This window comes from Carya illinoinensis, chromosome 10, assembly GCF_018687715.1.
Source record: "Carya illinoinensis cultivar Pawnee chromosome 10, C.illinoinensisPawnee_v1, whole genome shotgun sequence".
NCBI lineage: Eukaryota > Viridiplantae > Streptophyta > Magnoliopsida > Fagales > Juglandaceae > Carya > Carya illinoinensis.
The window spans coordinates 29,541,789-29,564,644 of NC_056761.1; the positions used below are offsets into that span (position 1 = coordinate 29,541,789).

At 36.7% G+C, this 22,856-nt stretch overlaps 1 protein-coding gene across 1 annotated transcript; it reads left to right on the forward strand.

Annotated features, from left to right (window-relative positions):
• The first annotated feature begins 20,816 nt into the window (after positions 1–20,816).
• LOC122279992 (UDP-glycosyltransferase 86A1) lies at positions 20,817–22,801 on the forward strand. Its single transcript, XM_043090928.1, has 2 exons — positions 20,817–21,463; positions 21,555–22,801. Exons 1-2 carry the CDS (start codon positions 20,935–20,937, stop codon positions 22,511–22,513), a joined length of 1,488 nt encoding a protein of 495 aa, XP_042946862.1. The 5' UTR covers positions 20,817–20,934; the 3' UTR covers positions 22,514–22,801.
• Positions 22,802–22,856: the final 55 nt, after the last annotated feature.

The window sequence follows — 22,856 nt, forward strand, 5'->3', positions numbered from 1 at the left end:
TAAATCTACACATGGATTTTGATGATAACAAATAAATTCAAAGAATAAAGGAGTCTCGAGCTCAAGTTGTCCACACAATGGAATCAAGCACATTAAGGAACCAAGCATGAGCAAGAAGGGAACAAGTTCACATTAAAGTCATAGAGTAATGTTGTAAATCTCTTAAAAATTTGAAATTAGGATTAAGGCTCAAAATTAATATTTTATCATAAAGCATTAAAATACATTTTCCACATGTGCATGAATATTTTGAAAATTAAATTTGAAAATTTTGAAAGATGATTGATTGTCATCTTTCACATGTGCATTACATGATTAAAGGTTTGAATTTTGAAAATATTAAAGATGATTGATTGTCATATTTCATATGTGCATGTTTTATTTAAATATTTTCAAAAGTGATTTATGCTTTTTTTGACTTATGCAAAAGGTAGATATTTTTGTTTGAAAATTTTGAAAAGTAAAGTGTACTCCTTTTGTCATATGTAAAATGTAAAAAGATTAGGTTTGAATTTTTTGAAAAGTAAAATGTGCTCCTTTTGTCATATGCTAAAAGTAAAAGTTTAGGTTTGAAACTTTTGAAAAATGAATGATGTTGTATTTGACAATTGAAAAAGAAGAACCTTTTATTTGAATTTTTTGAAAAAGTGAATGATGTTGTATTTGACATGTGAATCTTTTTAAATTTGAATATGAAATCTCAGATGCCTATAAATAGATCATTTGAGAACTTCACATTTACAACATCAAGAGTATACAACATTCATTCAAAGCTTTCATTCTCTTTTCTCTAAGCATTGAGCCTTAATCCTTGTTCATTTTGAGATAGATATAGTTTGCGCTGTATTGTTCTTATTTCACTCATTGATGAGTGTTTTCTGATAACTTACCCACTATCAGCTCTTGTATCAGTAAAAGGGTGTGTAATCCTTGTGTGTGTAGAAAGTGTTCTACACAGAGAATAGTTGAATCACCATGTGTAAGGTGATTGCAAGTGTAAAGGGTGTTCTACATGGATCCTTTGTAGCGGTGTTGTTCAAAGATGTAATAGGTTTCTATCTCCACCTGAATGAGGTTGAATAGTGAATTTGGGGATCCTCAAGGGGTAGCTTGAGGCAAGGACGTAGGCAGTAGGGCCGAACCTCGTTAACATACTGAGTTTACTTCTCTCTTACCATTTATCTTTATATTTATTGTTGTTTTGTATTTTGTTTATATTTTATATTGTATGTTTGATTCATAATTGTTATTTTTTAAAATACAACTCAATTCACCCCCTCTTGTGTTAGTCATTTGGGCAACATTCCCAACTGCTATATATTGCATACTTTCCCACGATTTGTCAGCACCAACCAGCTCCACAAGTCATTAAAAAATAGAGCTTTCATCAACAAACCTTCTAAAACTTTTGGTGTTCAGCAAGGTGGACAAATAGGATAAAGAAAATTGTAGGAACAAAACATTTCTTAAAATTTATTATAATGGCATGAGGATACATAGATGAATACCATATGGTGATTGATTACGTCACTAGAATTGTTTGTTACCTCATTGTGCATTGTGAATGACAGTATTGCTATAAGTAAAATGGAGACGTGACACTCAGCATTATTGTGATGACATCATATGCATTGTCGATGACAATGCTACAATCAGTGACAAATAAATATATCACTCTCCCCTGACAAACGACAAAGAGAGAGCTAAATTTATGGAATGCTGAAGTAGTGATGAGGGTCTAGAAAGCCCAACCCAATTCCTTCGGAATTATTTTACCATGGCTGGAATCTTGGCCATCTAGTGGTCGTGCAAACTGAAATGGCAACATGCACACATGGCCCCTTGAAGTGAACTACTTGTTCCCTGATTTCGAAAATAAATTTGTGTTATATACAATCATTTTTATATATTTTTTATACATTTTATTAATATGATTAGACAAAATAATTATTTTATTTTAAAAAAAAAATTCATCGTCCTTGAGGTTTTCTTTTTTCTTTTTTCTTTTTTTGTTAATTGAGTTTGGGCACACTGCAAAGATTTATTTCCTTAGGCCGCATTTATCAAGATTTTTTGACATGTGAAGGGGCTCCAGTATATCTCCATGCCAATTTTATTTATTTATTTATTTATCTCCATTTTGTGTTACTAAACTATACATGTGCATGTGTCCTCTTCTGAGATTTTGAGATTTGAGATCTCTCTTTCTACAACTTGAATTCTTTAAAAAATGTATTAAAAGGTGATAATGCAATGAAATTCAAAATCATGTTTCTTTGGAATTTTCTTATAGTAATATTCTTCGTGGAAACCACTATTTGAGTGAAGCCATTGCACCCATTACGTGTAGTCCGGGTTCACTAAAATAATGAACCAGTTCACTAGTTGTTGTCTCTCATCTCTTAGCCTTCAATCTCGAAATAGAAAAGCCCTCACTCATTCCCCCCTACCTCACAGCCCCCATTTGTCTTCTTCGACAGCCATTGAAGCCAAGCACCATAGCCTTCAAGATAGCCTTAGCCTTAGCCTTCTTGGGCTTGGGCTTCCTTTTCTGGCTTTTCTTCGATTCTCGGAGTGGGTTCGGATGGTACAGCTGGTGCATTTTCTAGCTTTATTGGTGCTTCTTAAGCCGAACCCTGTTTCTCTGCATCTTTAGGTGGTGGTGGTGAGAAAGTGAATCGGTTGCTGTCGAGAGCTTCTTGGATGAGCTGCCTAAGTTCTTGCGGAGACTTTTGTTTAGAATCTAAGAGATTGGCCACGACATTGCTCTCTTCCTTGAAAGAAAGTAGAGACTGAGGAATCTTTTTGTCCTCAGTCGGCTTCGGTTTTTCAGCCTCAGCAACACCAACCCTTTCTTGGGTAGCTGAAGTTTTCACCTCGACAACTACAGTGACAGATGGCGGCGGCAATGGAAGGTCTTCTTTCTCATCCACCACGACTAGGGAGCCAGACTCAGCCACTGGGGTGTGGTTGGCTGTTCACATTCATTCTCAGTGACAGAAAGAGACTCAGACTCCATCACAACCACTAACGTGGGTGCTGGTGAGTGATCTATATCAATAGGTCGGTCAGAGGTAGCTGGGGCCAGCGGTGGAGAAGGATTTGGAGTTTCGTCGGCCATTTTGGAGTGAAATGCAAAGCAAAACACACAGAGAGAGAGAGAGAGAGAGAGAGAGAGAGAGAGAGAGAGAGAGAGAGAGAGAGTAGGGGTGATAGTCGGTCGGTCCGGACTGGAAAAACCGACCGGACCAGGACTGGTCCCAGTCGGTCTCGGTCCAAATTGGAGTGGACCGAAGTCATTTGGTCCGGTCCACGGTCCAAGGGTTTTTCACCCCGAACCAGACTAGACCGGACTGAATGAGAATTTTTTATATATATATATATATATTGATTATATAATAATTGTAAATAATTAATTATATAATTATCATCTAACCTAATTGTATCACTAACTTGCCATGAAGTAATTATTAACTAATACTATTATTTAGAATTTTATACTAATACTATTATTTAGAATTTTATACTAATACTAATATTTATACTAAATTACTAATACTAATAGAGTAATAGTCTAGACTCTAGACTTTAATATGGTATAAAAATAAAATAAATACTAATAGTCTAATATAGAGTATAGTTATATAACTTAAAATTATACTTATACTAATATAGACTATAGTTATAACTTATACAAAAAACTAAGTGGGTAGTCTATAAATAATATTACTAATAGTCTAATATATATAAGTTTATTACTATAATATATTACTAATAGTCTAACCTATAACTATACTATAACTATAATTATCATCTAACCTAATTATATCACTAAGACACTAACTCGCCATTAAGTAATTACTATAGTTATACTAGTATAACTATACTAATTATAATAACTAAATAAACTAATCACTTAACTTTACTATATTATATAGTTATTATATAACTATACTATTTTACTAATAGTATAATACTAATTAATTATATTACTAATACTATTATATAGTTATACTAATTATAATAAGTAATCACTATAAGTCTATAACTATAAGTAATAAGTCTATACATATTTAGTATTAAAGTATTGTTATATTCTTTAATGTATTAATTACTAATACTATTAAGTCTTGAGAGTTATGGTATAAATTACAATATATATATAATTTTATACTAATAGTCTAATACTAATATTTATACTAAATTACTAATACTAATAATCTAGACTCTAATATGGTATAAAAATAAAATAAATATAGTCTATAGTTTAATATAGACTATAGACTACAGTTATACAACTTATACTAATAATTAATATAGTTATAACTTATACTTAATCTATTAAGAGTTAGGGTATAAATTATAATATATATATAATTTTATAATATGTATTATATATTCCATAATGTATTTGTATCAATGTATAATATATAATAACACTATAATAGTATAATTATTAATACTTAGTAATTAGTATTAGTATATATTAATATATTATAAGAGTTAATATATTATAGCATAATATAATTAATATTATATATATATGTATAATAGTATCCGTTTATTTATTTATTTTTTTCACTGTACAGCCCCTAAAACGGCGCCGTTTGGGTCCGTTAAAGAACCAAACGGCGCCGTTTTATTACTCAGATTTAAGACCCCCCCTCCCGGCAAACGGGCCACACGGCGCCGTTTAGCCTTTCTGTTTTTCACTCTAAAGCCCCTAAAACGACGCCGTTTGGGTCCATTAAAGAACCAAACGGTGCCGTTTTATCAGTGCTTTAAAGACCCCCCCCCCCAGCGCGGTCACTCACTTTCCCTTTTCACTCTTCTCCCCTCCCCTCCCGATTTACAAACCTTAACCGTTGCCTCCCCCCTGGGCCCCCCTTGCCGCGTTGCCCCTCCGGCGCCGTTTTTTGTTCGGTACTCTCTCTCTCTCTCGTATAATTTTGTTTGGTATTTCTTGCATTTATGTCCAGTAAGTGTAATGGCTATTATGGATAGTGTTTGGATAGGTAGAAAATATGAGAGAAAATATAAAGATGTGTTTAGATTCTTACAATATGTATGATTGTATTCTTTCTTCTTCTTTCTTTGTGCATGCCACTGACTGAGCCTTTTCTTTTTCCTTTTAAATTTTTATGAGCAAATGTGATATTTCATCTAATAGGAAATAAGATCCCCAAGGCAATTGGCCAATTTCACATTATCTTGAACAGCTTGGAGGCACAAAAGATTAGAACCATGTTACTTGCAACTTTGATGTATCAACATATATACTACTCATTATAAAATCTAGTCATAGAAAGAAAATCAAAACTCTATTTATTAGTGGATGTAGCTTATCTTTATATAAATATATATATATATATATATAAATATATCCTCCATATCACTAGCTAATGTGTATCAAAACATAGCTTGTAAATAGATTATTTTCAAAAAATTAATGTTCTGAAAGGTGCTGGCCAACCTAAATTGGAAGTCAACTGATCCAAGTTGGCTCAAAAGAAAAGGCAGGCTCAGCCTAATTATATCCGTCCATTGGACACAGGTCTCTTCCTATTCTCTGTTTCTGTTTCTCTTTATGTTTCTGTTTCTGTTTCTCTGTTTCTCTGTTTCTGTTTCTTTGTTTCTGTTTCTGTTTATCTGTTTCTGTATTTTTTTTTCTGTTTCTCTGTTTCTTTGTTTCTGTTTCTGTTTATCTGTTTCTGTATTTTTTTTTTTCCTGTTTCTCTGTTTCTCTGTTTCTGTTTATCTGTTTCTGTTTCTCTGTTTCTGTTTCTGTATATTTTTTTTCCTGCAATTATCTGTTTCTGTTTCTGTTTCTCTGTTTCCATGTTTCTGTTATCTGTTTCTGTTTATCTGTTTCTGTTTCTGTTTCTGTAAATTTTTTTTCTGTTTCTCTGTTTCTGTTTCTGTATTTTTTTTTTCTGTTTCTCTGTTTCTATGTTTCTGTTTATCTGTTTCTGTTTCTGTATTTTTTTTTCTGTTTCTGTATTTTTTTTTTTCTGTTTCTGTATCTGTTTCTGTTTCTGTTTCTGTATTTTTTTTTCTGTTTCTCTGTTTCTGTTTCTGTATCTGTTTCTGTTTCTGTATTTTTTTTTTTAATCTCTACCTATTGGCTAATGGCTATTATCATTATGAGACAAAAATTCTGTTTCTTGTTTTTCCTGTGAATTTATTTTATGTCTCTTCATTTTTGTAGATGGAGTCGTCTACAAATGATGTGCAAGAGTCAACACAAGACATTCCTCCATTTTCACCTCCACCTCCACCTCCACAGCCATCCAATGTAAGTAATAGTTTGGTTGGTGGGTCACAACTTGGTAGACAGCAGTCAATGGTTTGGGATCACTTTACAAAAATATCAAAAGGTGATCCCACTAAACCTAGGGCTGCTTGCAATTATTGTGGTGCTTCGTATGCATGTGATACGAAGACCAATGGTACGAAATCCATGAAGTACCACATTGAGCACCAATGTAAAAAATGTCCGTTTAAGAAGACGGATAATTCCCAGACCACCCTAGGTTGGAAAGTGGAGGGAGGAAGTAGTAGTGGGGGACTTGTGCCCATTTCATTTTCTGTTGAGGCTTGCCAACAAGCCTTAACGGAGACGATTATTCTTGATGAGTTACCCTTTAGACATGCTAAAGGGGAGGGTTTCAGGAAGTTCATGCTTGTAGTTTGCCCTAAGTGGGTAGGGATTCCATCCCGTATGACGGTTGCTAAGGACTGCTTTAGTTTGTTTTTTAGGAAAAAACAAAAGTCAAAAAATGATCTTCGAGGGCAGCGAATTTCCTTGACCACGGATACATGGATATCCGTTCAAAACCTAAACTATATGTATTTGACAACACATTTTATTGATGATGACTGGAAATTACACAAGAGGATTTTATCATTTTCTTTGGTTGAAAATCAAGGGTGATACACTTGGTAGGGGTATAGAGATGTGTTTGCATGATTGGGGGCGACCAAAGATACTTGCAATCACTCTTGATAATGAAAGTTTTAATAATGGGGCTGTTTCTTTTTTGAAAAAAAAAAACAAGTATAGGAGAGACACGATTTTGGAACATGATTTTTTACATATGCGATGTTCAGCCCATATTTTGAATTTAATTGTTAGGGAAGGGTTGAAAGAATATGATGAGTCTATTGTGAAGGTGAGGGTGTTGTGAAATATGTTAAATCCTCCCCTCAAAGGTGGGCAATATTTAAGAGATGTGTGAGTTTGGAAGATATTCAATCCAAATCCCAAGTTTGCTTAGATGTACCAACTAGGTGGAACTCTACCTATCTTATGTTGGAGAGGACTGCAAAATTTAGAAAGGCTTTTGAGAGATTGGAGGAAGAAGATCCGTGTTTCCTTGGTAGTATTCAAGGTGATAATGATGACGATGTTGATGATGAAGATGTGGTGAATAAAAGAAAGTCGAGGAAGTTAGGGACTCCCAATGCATCCGATTGGGAGAAGGTGAAGCTATTTGTGAGGTTTCTTCAATTATTTCAAGATGTAACGTTACGTTTCTCGGGGGGTGAATACGTAACTTGCAATATTTTTTTCCCGGAGTTGGTTGGTATAAAAGATGCTATTAACATGGAGTGTGAAGAACGAAGCCATATGGTGGGATTAATGGCCACAAATATGTTGAAAAAGTTTGAAAAGTATTGGGACAATTTGGAAAATCAGAATATGTTGCTGTATGTTGGGGTTCTTCTTGATCCTAGGTTCAAGATGCGATATCTTGATTTTGGTTTGGGACAAATGTATGCACATGATCCTACAAAAAAAATTGATTTTAGTTGGAGGGTGAGAAATGCATTTACTCGCATTTATGAGGCATACATGGAAAATGAATAAGGGAGTTCTCCTCAGCGCACAAGTTCCCCCACATGAAGATGTAGGTCCTTTAGTTGACAAGAATGAGAGTAGAAAGACACAATTGATGGCACAATTTAAGCAACAGTTACAGTCAAAAGATAGTTTGGAAAGTAATTCAGAGGTTGATAGATATCTAGCTTAAAGATGTGAGGATCAAGATGATAATTTTGACATTCTAAATTGGTGGAAGGTGAATTCAGTTAGATATCGTATACTTTCAAAAGTTGCACGCGATGTACTTGCAATACCAGTATCTACTGTGACCTTTGAATCTACTTTTAGCACTGCTGGTCATGTGCTTGACCCTTTCAGAAGTAGTTTAAATTCGATGAGTGTTGAAGGTCTCATATGTGCACAAAATTGGTTTCGTTCTTCTTCTACTCCAATAAGCCTTAGGACTTTAATGGATGAAGTAGAGGAATTTGAGAAGCAATTGGATATCGGTATGTAATGCATTTATTTTGTTGTTTATTTTGTTTTATAATATATGTTGTGTAAGGCTATTTAACTTGTTTTGTTTTAAATTTTTAGGGGAGTTTGCTGATTCTGTGGAGGCATCAAATTCAATGCCTACGGGCCCAAATTTCAATGCTAATTAAAGACTAAACAGGTGAGAAGATTGTAGTGAATTAATGGTGCTAATGTTTCTGTTTCTGTTATAATAGTTTCTGTTTTTGTATTTTTTTCTGTTTCTCTGTTTCTATTTTTTTTTCTGTTATAATAGGTGAGAAGATTGTAGTGAATTAATGGTGCTAATGTTTCTGTTTCTGTTATAATAGTCTAGTTTTTTACACACCCACTGTAGCTTTCCACATCAACTACACTAAAAACTTATTGGTATTTTGATTTTTTAAACCTATCTTGGACTATATTAATATAATCAACATTATCAAGTGCATGTGGAATATCTTAACATTACGGTGCAGAGCCTTATGGCTAAATGTGTATATAAAGAAACTTCTCATAATTACTTTATTTTTTGCTTGGTTTATTGAATTTGTTCTTTACTGATTTTGAATCTGATTCAATAATTTTGTGCCTTTTTCAATGCAAAATCAGTGCATGAGCATGTGCAAACTACAGTACATGAGCATCAGTAGCAAGATGATTGAAGTAGCAGCTTTGTGGTAGTAGCAGGGAATTAGCAACAACATGGGCTTCAGCAACTTTGTGGCTATGGTTTATTATGTGTTTTGTAACTTTTGTTATTTTGTAGCAATAGGCTGTAGTAGGGAAGGAACTTCATTTGGTTGCTAATCTAGATGTGTTCATATATATATATATATGTATATATATTTGTGTTTTGTATTGATATAAATCAGTAAATATGAGAGGGTAAGAGCCTAAGAAAGTGACAGCTGTGTATTATTATGTAATTGTTACTTGTATTTTTTTTTTCTATTCAGACTTTTTATCATAGGATCAGTTGTTTGGAATGGATGAAATTAGGGAAACTGGGACTTCTCCTGTTCTCCAGTGCTGCAACTGCACTAACATGGAATGTTAGTGTTTTTTTTTTTCCTTTTGGGCATGTCCATTTTCTGCTAGTGTAACTATGTAACAGTGTTGATAATTGGAATATTTAGTGTTTTCTGGAGTGATGCACTAAAATAATTAGATTGATAATTTTGATTATTTTTATTTTTCCATCAAGATCTTTTTTTTTTAGTATTTTTGGACTTAAAATTTGAAAAAATGTATAGTGGGCTAAAAAAATTGGACATAAAATGCAGGTGTTGGGCCAAAGGCCCAGTTCGGACCGGGGCAGACCGACCAGATCGAGAGCCCCAAATTAGATCGGCGGACCGACTGGACCGAATCGATCCTTACCCATTTCGGTCCGGTCTAGGGTGGAAAAATCCTAGACCGAATAGGTCCAATTCGGTCCATAATACCCCCTTCAGACCAACCGGACCGGACCGAATGAACCCCTAAGAGAGAGAGAGAGTTGGAAGTGAGTGTCGGGAAAAAAAGAGAAAAATGATGAGATCGTAATCAAAGGAGCAAAGTAAAAGAGGGAGCACCGCTTGGTGTCGTTGTTGAGAAAGAGGGCATTGCCGGGATGAGCTGGGTAGAGGAAGCTTAAGGAGCAGGTTGCTATCGAGGGAGCTGGTTCTTTCGTGGGAGGAATTTGAATGGGGACTGCATATGGGAACCGTAATTCAAATTGAATCAAAACGGTGCGTTTAAGTTTAAAAGAAAAAATAAAGAAAAAAAAAACTAGAAGCAGTCACGTTGTGTGTGCAATGTATGCACAGCTACAATGGCTACTCCATAAAAGAACTCTTTCTTATATTGTCATACGCACCCTTTGTTTTTGGGTTCTTGTCTTATTTATATGCGATCAAGTTCATGCTTTGTCATGCCATGATGCCATCAACATAACATCTAGAGGTCAATCCCTTTAGATTCAAAGTATCTACATATAATAACTGGCTGATTAACTTGTATTGACTTTATTTTTTCAAGAAGATATGACTTTGTTTCCATTGCCATTATTCGTCAGTCATTGTGAACTTATCTTCGGGCGGCCTTTTGAATATGTAGATGGAAGAAACCAGCAAAGGTACAATATCCAAAACTCAAAAAATAAAAAAATAAAATTACAATTAATATATGACAACCAATATCATATTCTCCTTGTACGTACGTGGTCAAATGAATTCCGCTGCAAAATGTATTATAAAGCCTTTCATCATGTGTTTTGCGAATGAATAATTAACAAGTTGTAAATATATTATGACCGGTGCTAATCAGTCCATGTTTGTTGACTATAATTTAAATTTAAAAAATGCAATTCATGATGCGAGACTAACAGATAAGTATAGAGTAAAATATAACTTTCTAATAATTTGATGTCATAGTGAAGGATGATGAATAGTACTATTACTCTTTAATATATCTAGGCAAATGACTTTGGCATTTTTTTTTTTTGATCGAGGAAAGAATTCTTGGGAGGAAATATGGAGAATTTATGGGAGAGACTGGTGGGTTGGGATGGATGTCATGGATTTAACTCCATGCCAACTAGGAGATGTAAACCTCTGAAAATTGGATATAGGATCTATTTGCTTTGCCATGCTATAACATCCTTGTCAAAAACTACAGACAGAAAATCTGCAAGTCTGCCAGTCATTGTCTGCAAGGGATTTTATTTCGTAGTCTGCAAGTCTGAAAGCCACAATCTATGATACATACAACACAGCCTTACTAAGACATTTTCCACCACCCATGACACAACAGCTAGCCATATATTGACAAATGACCAATCTTTTGCCAAGCAAGTGTTGATATTATACATATTTACAAACAAAATAAAGGATCTTGGTATGGTAATTCAGTGGTAGCAGGAGTTTCGAGCAAATTCATTTCTCAGGCTCAATAAAGTACGTGCCTGTAATCCATGCCCTTGTCAATTTGGATACATGAGTTAGGATTTATTTTCTTAGTAGCTATATCACGTATTTTGATGGATGTATTACATGATTTGAAGTCCTATATATGTAGATTAACTTGATGTATTTTGGCTTGCAAATTCCTTAATATTCAGAGTTTAAAAACTTGAATTTTAGCTTGCATATTTTGCTAATCAGTTGTTATTCTTTTGTCTGATTCCTTAAAATTTACAATTTTTTTAAGGGTGGACACTCCATTTGAGGATGACTCATTCTTCACCACTCTCTTACAAAGTTGAGAAGAATGATGTAATAGCATCCCAATATACACAAACATTCTAATGTTGTGGTCCAAGCAACCCCCCATTGATAATGAAAAGAGGCCTTCGGCGAAAAAAGTTTAAAAAAGTACATCTTTCACTGTAGGGGAGGATAATCTCCTTGTCTCCTCTTCGCTCAATATTAGTATTGATGCCATACAAGAGATACTGATAAAAAAATCCACTCAGATGTGAGACAAAATTTCAATTTTTTATAACGAATATAAAAAATCAAATACTATGAATATATCGTTCTATAAGGTCTTTGATCAATCACCGGTCCATGATCTAGAAATATACAAATAAATTTTATGCATTTTTAGTATAGATAGAATCATTGCACCCGAGTGATGCAACTGAGCAAGATAAGGTATGTATCATTTTCCTTTAATATTGTAATTATGTAGGTAAGATTATTTTTTAACAGTATTCCTTCATCTTTCCAGATTGAATAGGCAAAACTTATGTACAAATTAAAGAGATGGAGAAGGCGAACTTTACATTGGAGCACTAGACACCAACCCAAATGACAGCAACTCATGATGACACTGAATACGAGGAGAAGGTCACACGATAAATGTCCAGCCAATGAGCAGTCAAGTGAAGTTGCCAAAGACGATGTGGAGGAGAACGTGGAGGTTCTTGTTGAGAGCAAAGTTTTAAAATCTGTTTCGGTGATTGTTCCAGTTGAGGCACTGGAACAAAATATTTCAATACTGGTATTTTTTGATGTACCGTTTCGGAATAGACACTATATAAATAAATTATATGTATAATAACTATATTTCAAAATAAAACCAATACAAATTTTAAAACCATACATACCTAATAAACTTAATAATATTTCTCAATAGTGAATATAAATTTTAAACACATATTTATAAAATTCAATAAAATATCATAAGTTCTCAATCCAACTGTTAAAAGAAATAATCATTTATTTTTATCAATAAGATAAAAAGGATCAATATTTCTGGAAGGCTGTGGAGCTGCAGGCGTTGGGGTTTATTGATCTGTGGCGTTTTGACTTGTGCGGGCTCCCAATTGATGGTGATTTTGGATTTTAATTTTTGGAAGGCTGGAAGCACCGAAGTAGACTAATCACTAAAGATTAAAGAAATTTTGCAAGTGGAAGAATTGAAGAAATCGTAAAAGGCAGGGGACTTCACCGTTTCATGCTTCACCTTTCGGGAATCAGGTCTCAGAGTCAAGCGTCGACTAATTACAAAAAAGTAAACAAGAAAAAGTAAAGTCATCAGGTGGAAGATTCAGGAATCAAAAAGTACAGAAGACAAAAAGAAATTTACGGAATTGTTTGTGTACTTTAACCTTATTACAAAAATGCCATCCCCAAAAATTAAAGAAGAAAAGCAAAATTACGGATCTGTCCATGTGCTTTAGCTTAATTACAAAAATGCCATCCATCAGACTCTCATATACCATTTCGGACCAGAATACCCATTTCATCTGGAATACCGAATTTTGGCCGGAATATATCGAACGATCCGAAACGTCCGGAATTTGAGCCGGTATGAAATATATGGTTTCTCAATTTCAGCTACTGTTCCGAAACAAAAAATTTCGATCGAAATGAAACGAATTTCAAAACTTTGGTTAAGAGGCCTCCAAGCAAAAAAGCTGAGAAAGAAAACTTGAGGAAGTAGAAATCTCAGAAATCATGTGATACTGAGTTCAACATGGTGTTAGGTCAAATGACCGAGGAAAGACGACTGTGCATTGTAGAGAGGAGAGCATACATGATAAAGGCAGATCATGATAGAGAAGAACGCATACATAATAAAGGCAGATCATGATAGAGAAGAACAATTGGAACTTGAGAAAAAAAAACTTCGAAGCCGAGATGATGAGCAAGGATCTTGCTGGTATGAATGCCATGCAGCATGTGATGACCCGTTTTTATATGTATTTTCACTAGAGGAGTTGTTTTTAATTTAATTAGTATAGTAGTTCTTTTATTTTAAATTATTGTATTTTAATTGGTTTTATTTTATTTAATGTGATGTTTAATTTATTTTAGTCGTTTTATGTTTTTAAAATCGTTTTCTGCGGATTAGTTTTTGAATTTCGGAAGTGAGGACTGGACCTCATTTCTTTTCCCTCATCTTTTCTTTTTCCCTTTTTTCTTTTCTTTTTCTTTCCCTTTTTCCTTTTTCTTTCTTTTTCTTTCTTTCTTCTTCCTCCTTCTTCCCGTGCGCACGACCCAGCCCCCCCTTTTCCGTCCGTTTCTTCCACTGCCCAGTTCGCCGCCGTCCCGCCGCCGTGTAGTGCACCGCCCCTACCGGTCGACTCCCCTCCGACCGGTGATCACCTCCCTCAATTTTCAGGCCAACCCGTCCAGCCGTTAGCTGCCATGCACGGCTGGAAGTCATGACACCAGCTCTCCTTTCTCTCTCTGTCGCCGGTTGCTTCCTCAGCCCAGAACGTGGCCGACACCACCCACCCAGTTTTCTTCTCCTCCGACCGGTGAACATCCCCACCAAGTTTCACTTCCATCCGAGCCACTGTTAGCCGCCACGAGCTCCTCCAAGCCGCACGATTTTTATGCTTTTTCGGCGCCATCGCTCCACCTCCGGCCACCATCTCTTCACAACTTCTTCCCCTACCTCTTGCCGTCCTAACCCACCCAATTTTGGCCCCGATCTGTTGCCGGAGCAGCTCCCACGAGCTCAACTCCGATTTGGACTTTTTTTGCTTCCACCGCCGTTTCCACCGTCACCCACGGCCAAAGCTCACTTCCTTTAGCTTCATAAACATTTCAAGGCCATTTCCTATCAATTTCGTGTCTTGGTTTGTCCCCGTTTGAAAGTGAGTAATTTACTACCCACGGCCACAGTGTAAAATACACTGTTACATTGCTTTTTCTCCGCCGTTTGCAACGCCGCGAGCTTTCGAAAAATACCGCATAGCTCTGTAAGTATTTTTCAAACTCTACTTTTAGATTTAAATATATTTTGCTCTTACAATAATTATTTGACTGCTGGTTGGTTGATTCCCGACTGAGTCCGAGGAGTTTGGGGGTCGGATGGATTGAGGATGGAGTTGCTTGATTTTGTTGTTTTGTGATTGGTTGGTTGTTTTGTGCCTTGAGGTTGCATTTACATGGTGCATGCACGTGCATTTTATTAAATTGAGAAAATTTTGTTTTATTGGTGTAAATGAATTTTCGGATGCGTGTGTATCACGACCCCAAGCCGAGATGGGGTATTATCTTGGTGGAGCTGCTCTGTTCACTCGGGAGTGTAATAGACTGAGTGATGTCCCTTGAGTTGTTTCTGGGCGACAACGGGAGCGGGCAGGATGATAACGCTCTCGTACCGACTCCGTGGCCCTTCGCTGGCGAGGGCTAGAGGATGCTTGGCTACTGGCGAAGGCGTGAAACTGGGCATCGCTCGTTTAGGTGTCATACACGTGGTCATTACCTACGGTGTGGCACAGGAGTCAGGGTGTGCAGGTGACCCCTAGGAGAGGTCATGGTGCATTCGGATTAATTGGTTATTGATATGAGTTGGAATTGGGCCAAATGAGACTTTTGGCATGAGTTGAAAAAGTAATACGTTTTTGGCGCCAAATGGGATTTTTGGCATGCGTGAAAAAATGTGGTTTACAGGTCATGTGCATTTTCATTCTTTTATGCATATTGTTTGAGTTTTAATATGCTTTTATCTAGTGGCGTTTGGATTTTACTTACCTGCGGCACCATTTTTGGTACCGTAAATTTTGATGTAGAGATCGAGGAGGAGGAGGAGGCTGAGCCCGAGGAGGCGGCTCCGCCGGAGTTTTGAGTTGGAGTTTATGTCTTATAGCTGGATTTGAAACAATATTTGTAGTTTGCAATATTTTATTATGTATGTTTTGAACGAGTTTGTATTAAACAATGAAAATTTTGGTACTTAGTTTATGACTTTGCTATCTGCTGCGTGTTTCTTCGTGCACATTTATTGCTTATACACACACTTGGCACTTGGCGATAGGGTGGTGACCCGTAATGTCACCATCCAGACGTCTTGATTTTCCCGTATCTGTACGTGGGGATTTGAGGGCGTCACACTGCAAGTCTACTTCTTTAATATTCAGAGGAAAATTTATGAAACATCTCTAAATGCTTCCAAAGATACATCTGAGAAATCTCCATCCACACCTTATGGAGGTGTGTAACTGTTGGGTAAATTTGCAGTAAATCTTATTTTAGTGGCTACCCAGCCACTTGTGAAGGAAGAATCATGTAGCTGGGCAACAACTATGAGATTTGATTGTGTATTTTTGAAATGGATGATATTCTTTTGGAATTGTGATATGATGAAAATAGTAGATTGCTGTAAAGGTCTCGAATCTTGTGGGCCGGTCGTAACTTTTTGCTAGTAGAAACTTGAGCAAATTGTTTGTTAAGTTTGGAAATACTTATGTAGACTGGTGGATTAGATTTAATTTTCAAGATGTATTGATTTCATATTTTTGTGGGCTGATTTCAGATCTTTCCAGATTGAATTTCAGATTCTATGCTGGTTTTGTGTAGGGCAATAGTTGTGTGTGATTTTTGAGTTCTATGCATGTGTAACTTGGGAATAATGGACTGCAGTGGTGGTTGTTTTATCAGATCTGATTTCTTTTTTTTTTTTTAAATGGATGACATTATTTTTGGAATGGAGGGAGGATGATATTATTTTATGAGATCGTGAAATGTAGAGTCGGTTTGTTTTTAGATCAAGGCACTTGTACCCTTTGTGGGTACTGCTGTATCCTAAGAATAAGCATGAGGTTGATCGAAAGTTGAGTTTATTTGGTAAGTATGGATGTAAGTTTGGCCAGCATTAACAACCAAACACCTTTAGAAACTTATAGTCAGGGTCTTTTTTATGGACCATGAAGTAAGGTGATTGGTTGTTAAGAGCAGGAGAAGGTAGACGATTAATAAGATATACCGCGGTTTCAAAGGCTTCGGCCCAAAATGTGAAGGGTAAAGATGCTTGGGCCAAAAGTGCAAGCCTAGTTTCCATGATGTGACAATATTTTCTTTCGACAAGCCCATTTTGTTGATGGGTGTGTGGGCAAGAAAAGCGATGTTTAATTCCAAGTTTTTGGCACATGGAGGTGATGGGTTTAAATTCACCACCTCCATCGGTCTGCAATGTTATTAACTTGGTTTTAAACATGCATTCAACAAGAGGTAAAAATGTAGAGAAAATATTAAGAGCCTCATATTTGAGTTTGAGAGGAAAAATACATGTAAATCGTGTAAAATCATCAACAAAGGAGATATAATATTTAAAGCCCATTATAGAAACATAAGGGGCAGGGCCCTATAAGTCTGAATACACTAAATCTAAAGGCCCACTAGAAGAGGCCCGACTGGAATTAAAGGGGAGTTGGCAAGCTTTTGCAAGAGGACATTCAGGGCATTGAAATACAACATCGGTAGGACAAGTTGGCAAACACCTTGAGCGCAGAATGCTGGAGACTTGAGTTAGAGATGGATGACCCATCCTTCGATGCCATTGGGCAATAGAAGCACGTTCACCAATATGAGCAGAGGGAGTAGATGCTGGAGATGGAAACACATAGAGGCCATTATGGGTTGGCTTTATGAGGAGGATTTTCCTGCTCTGAGAGTCCTTAACAGAGAAGTGAGAAGAGTGAAATTCAAAGAAGCAGCAGTTATCAACACAAAATTTGAGGACAGAGACAAGATTCTTAGTGATTAGTGGAACATGTAGTAAATTTCGAAGAAGAAAGGAGGAAGAAGTTATGGGTAGAGATGAATCACCGTAAGCATTGATAGGGAGATCATTACCATCACCTACGAGAATGGTTTCATCACCATCGTACTGCGCTGAGGACAGGTTCAAGTTGCTCATATCATTTGTAATGTGATGAGCAGCTCCTGAATCTGGGTACCACAAGGTGTTAGGAGAGCCATTCTGAGTTGGGAAATTTGTCGTGTAGTTGGCAGAGAAATTTGAGGGAGCTTCATATTGAAAGGCATTGTTGAACTGATTTCTGCATTGAAGGGCAACGTGTCCAACCCTGTTGCATACTTGACAAATAGGACTTGTTGAGTTGTATTGTGGAGCAGTGTTGGTGAAGGAAGCATGTCCATGACCATTATTGTGATGGCGTCCCCTGCCACGACCATTTCGACCACCACAGGAGATCCACAACCCCTTTGATCACGTGGGGCATTAGAACTGTAATTTGTAAAAATTTCTCCAGAGGAAATGAGAGATTTAGCATTGTGAGATATGTGGGTCTCATGGATGAGGAGCATTTGATATAATTCATGGGAGTTAAGAGTGTCGATTCTCGTAGTAATAAATGTTACAAACTGCTCATACGAAGGACCTAACCCATGTAATAGGTAGGTAACAAGTTCTTTGTCAAATAAATGGCTTCCATTAGCAGCTAAGAAATCAGAAAGTAAACGCACCTTGCCAAAGTATTCAGAAATTGTTTGCTCTCCACGTGAGAGGTTGGTGAGTTGAAAGCGCACCTGAAACTCCTTAGCTTGAGAATGGGAGGAGAACATTGAAGCAAGTTTGTTCCAGAGGTCATATGCTAAAGTTGAGGAAAGAACATGGCTGAGGATGGACTCAGACAGAGAGGAAAAAAGGATGCTAAGGACCAATTGATTGGTGCATTGCCATGAGAGATAGGCAGGGTTGGTTTTGGGTGCTAAGTTAGCTTCAATGAGGAACTTAATGGGTGAGGGAGAGGTGCCATTGACAAATGAGTATAAGTCCTGGCCCCGTAGATAGGCAGAGGTTTGAACCTTCCATAGAAGGTAGTTTTGGTGGTCAATTTGGTAGGGATAAGGTTAGAGAAAGAAGGAGAGGGAGGGTTGGGTGAAGCAGAAGACATGGCCATGGATCAGTGTGGACAGTTTGTCAAATGGCTCTGGATACCATATTCGATAGAATGACACTAAGAAGAATAATTCTTTTCTTGATTATGAATGAGCAATACAGTGGTCTATGTATAGACCTTTACAATGAATAAGACAAGTAAGAGCCTAACAAATTACAGTGGAGAATAACCACACCTACATCATATCAGAATAACAACCAATTGCTCCTACAATACATTCTATAAACAGAAAGAATAAAATTAGTGTTGTGTGGCACCGTGTGTCTGCTGTGAGGATGGTCTAGAATCCATGGCATGATCAGTAAGGCTAATAGAACTTGCTCTTGACCATGTTTATTCATTCAATTATGTTGGAATGGAATCTCTTTGCTCAACTCAGTACTTTGAAACCCTGGAGCTTGTAAGATGCCAAGAGATTAGTGATGATTGAGGGACTGTAGCTTGTGGGTCAGTTACCTCGATTATCTGTTCTACAATTAAAGAAGTGTTTGGGGATTTCTGATGATGGTGGCTTAAAGGCACTTGTGGGGTCGTACAAATTGGAATTGCTGGTGAAGATTATCCTCATATTTATGAAAGATCTAGGTGCTCAGGGAGGTGCAAAATCTATATCTTTCAGGCAGGACCTTTCATGGATGTACTGATCTTCTGGGAATGTAAAATATATAGTTTCTGTAAAAGTGAGTAATTTTATATGGAAGATGCTACAGTCACAGAAGCTTTTTACAGAAAATTTATACCGACTGACATGTCGCTCAACGTGGCATGCCACTTGAGTTAAGAAAAAAAATATTAAGAAAAAAAACACAAGACAAGACAAAAATAAAGCAAACAAGCCATCGTCACTTTCTTGAGCTCCCCTCATTGCTGTTACAGTGCCTATCCCGCCATCCTCCTCCAATCCTCACCGGCATGAAAATCCCTAATCTGCCTCATATCCCTCATCTCCACCTAGGAACCCGAAAATCTCCTCATCTCTTTGAACCACACAAACCCATTAAAGAGGAACCACGAACCCTCGCCTGAACATCTCCCCGAGCCATCTTGTCTCCCTCTTGGCATCCTCTCTACATCTCAGCCAAATTTTTGCCTATCAAACTTGGATTGAGCGGACAGAGAAGAGTGCAAAGTGTTTTCAGCAGCAAATTTCTGCCTGTAGTGAATTTCTGTAAGCAATATGTCCTGGCTAGGTGATTCTTTGTTTTTTTTTTTTTTTCTGCTCTGAAAAATAATTGTTGTATGAATTTAATGATTTTAGTTTCCTTCATTCTTGGAAAGTTTCCTCAATGAATCTGGTTTACTCAAAGTTTTTGCCTTCAATTTTTTGCTTTTTGTTTGTTGATTGGGCGATTTTTGAGAAATCAAGCTTTCTTTTATTTTTTTAGTTGGCTTCTTAAATTTTCAGGCTTAGAGATGAGGGAGATTAGAGAAAAAAATTTCAGGCTTGGAGATGAGGATTTTCTGGATTCGTGGGTGGAGGTGAGGGAGATTGGAAAAAAAGAAATTTCAGGTTTCGTATGTAGAGACGAGGAAGACAAGGGAGATCGGCACTTTTCAGTTGTTATTTTATTTTATATTTTTATATCTATCTGGCAGTAGCCAGGTCAGTCGGTGGAGAGTTTTCGATAAAAGATTTATGTGGACATAGCATTTTCCATTTTATATATACAATATTTGTATAAAATTAGTTTTGTAGTGAGTTTGCCTTTGCTGACAATCATGATGCTTATTGTACTTGTTTTCCTAGCTCGTCTTTTGGAGTGTATACTTTTAGAAGTTCTTGATTTTGTAAGTTTCAACATGTTTGTGTTTGGTTTTGCAAGTTTCCAAGTTTTTGATTGGCATGTAAGTTTTCAAATCAGTTTTGATTGGCATGTGATTGACATAAATATTAATTATTAAATTAAATTTAAGTATTAAATTAAATTATTAATTAATATATATAAGTAGTATAATTGTAAAATATTAAAAATATTATTATTAAAAAAATAATATTATATTATTATTTTGATTAATTTAAATAGACTAATGATTAGGGAGGTTTTGAATTTATAGAAAGAGTAATGCTACTTTTGGTTGGGTTATCCTGTAGACTATATACCACTTTCTATTTTTTTTCTTTTTTATATTTTTTAAATATTTTTAAAAAATAAAAAGATACACTAATACACTAATATTCACTTTGTTAATAATTAAGTAAAATAATAAAAATAATTAATTAAAATATATAAACGGTCAAAAATGGAGGAAAAAATTCGTAGGACTAGTATTTTTCTTATGAAAAAATATGCACTTTTCATCTGGCTTTAAAGAAACGTACGGCAATATCCTAAGCGTTGCCGCCTCGTCCTAGCCAACCATCATTTTAATCAGCTCTTGCTACTCTCTCTCTCTCTCTTCTCTCTCTCTCTCTCTCTCACTCTCTCTGTCTCTGATACTGCACATCCAGATGGAGAACAAGCACGGCCAGAAGCCTCATGCTGTGATGTTTGCCTACCCTCTTCAAGGCCATGTGATCCCCTTCGTCCATCTAGCCATGAAACTTGCATCTAAGGGCTTCATTATCACCTTCATCAACACCCTCTCCGTCCACCACCACATCACAAAATCCCAACCCCTTATCGCCGCCAAAGACAACATCTTTGCCGGAGCACGTGAATCTGGTCTAGACATACGTTACAAGACGGTTAGCGACGGTTTCCCAGTAGGGTTCGACCGCTCCCTCAATCACGACCAGTTCATGGAGGGTATTTTGCATGTCTTGTCCGCCCACGTCGATGAAATAGTAGAAGAACTGGTTCGGCACTCCGACCCTCCCGTCACTTGCTTGATTGCAGACACGTTTTTCGTGTGGACATCGATGATAGCCGACAAGTATAACCTTGTTAACGTTTCTTTCTGGACCGAACCAGTTCTGGTTTTGACTCTCTACTATCACCTCGACCTCCTTAGAAAAAATGGCCATTTTGCTTCTCAAGGTAATTGCGTAACCTCTCTCTATCTTTCTCTTTTGCCAATTTCGCTGCTCATGTCTCCTTAATTTCTTCCAAACTTTCTGCAAATAAATAGATAATCGTGTGGACACCATTGATTACATACCTGGTGTGAGGGCCATCCAACCAAAGGACTTGATGTCTTATCTTCAAGCTACCGACAACATATCGACTGTGGTGCACAGGATCATATACAAGGCATTTCAGGATGTAAAAAGAGCCGACTTTATTGTCTGCAACACTGTCCAAGAGCTCGAGTCCGAGACAATCACAGCCTTACAAGAGAAGCAGCCAATATATGCAATCGGGCCAGTTTTCCCTGCTGGGTTAATCACCAAGAACATTGTTCCTACTAGCCTGTGGTCCGAGTCGGACTGCATCCACTGGCTTCAAACCAAGCCACATGGTTCGGTTTTGTATGTCTCTTTCGGTAGCTATGCTCATGTGACTAAACATGATATTACGGAGATAGCATATGGGCTTTTATCAAGTGGAGTGAATTTTATTTGGGTTCTTCGTCCAGATGTTATGAATTCTGATGAACATGATTTCTTGCCTGTTGGGTTTGAAGATGACATCAAAGGTAGAGGCTTAGTCGTGACTTGGTGCCGTCAGATTGATGTGATCTCGCATCCGACGGTTGGAGGGTTCCTAACTCACTGTGGATGGAACTCGATATTAGAGAGTATATGGTGTGGTGTTCCGCTGTTGTGTTTCCCTTTGCTGACAGACCAATTCACAAACAGAAAACTAGTGGTCGATGATTGGAGAATCGGGCTTAATCTTTGCGACAAGAAGTTAATCACAAGGGAGGAAGTTGCAGCAAAGATCAATCGTGTGATGAGTGGAAAATCAGACGATGAATTGAGGATGAATACAAAGGAGCTCAGAAATATACTAGAGAATGCATTGAACAGTACCCATGGCCATGGATCTTCAGAAAAAAATCTCAATCAATTCATCGATGATGTGAAGCTCAAAGTTAGAGAGAAACTTGGGGTAGTGACATGGGAAACAAACGGTATTCCAATATGAGGAAATCAATATTCACCATTAAAGATCAATCATATGCACCAGTTGATATCATGTTGAAAAGTGATTTTTTGTATTCCAAGATGAAGATCAGTAGCTAGCATTTCTCCTGTGCATTATTGTAGACTAGGGGTAATGTAGTAGATTATAATGATGTGTTGATCTACATCTATTTTTTTGGTCTATGTATCTTCACAGTTGATCTATCAAATAATGGAGTCAAGTGATAGAATTGAACTCCTGCTGAATGGGCCAAATGTGTGGAGTGGTCCTTATCCAAATTTTAACGCATATGGCATGGAAACTGTCAAAATTGCATCATCTGTACATGATGATGCATATTCTT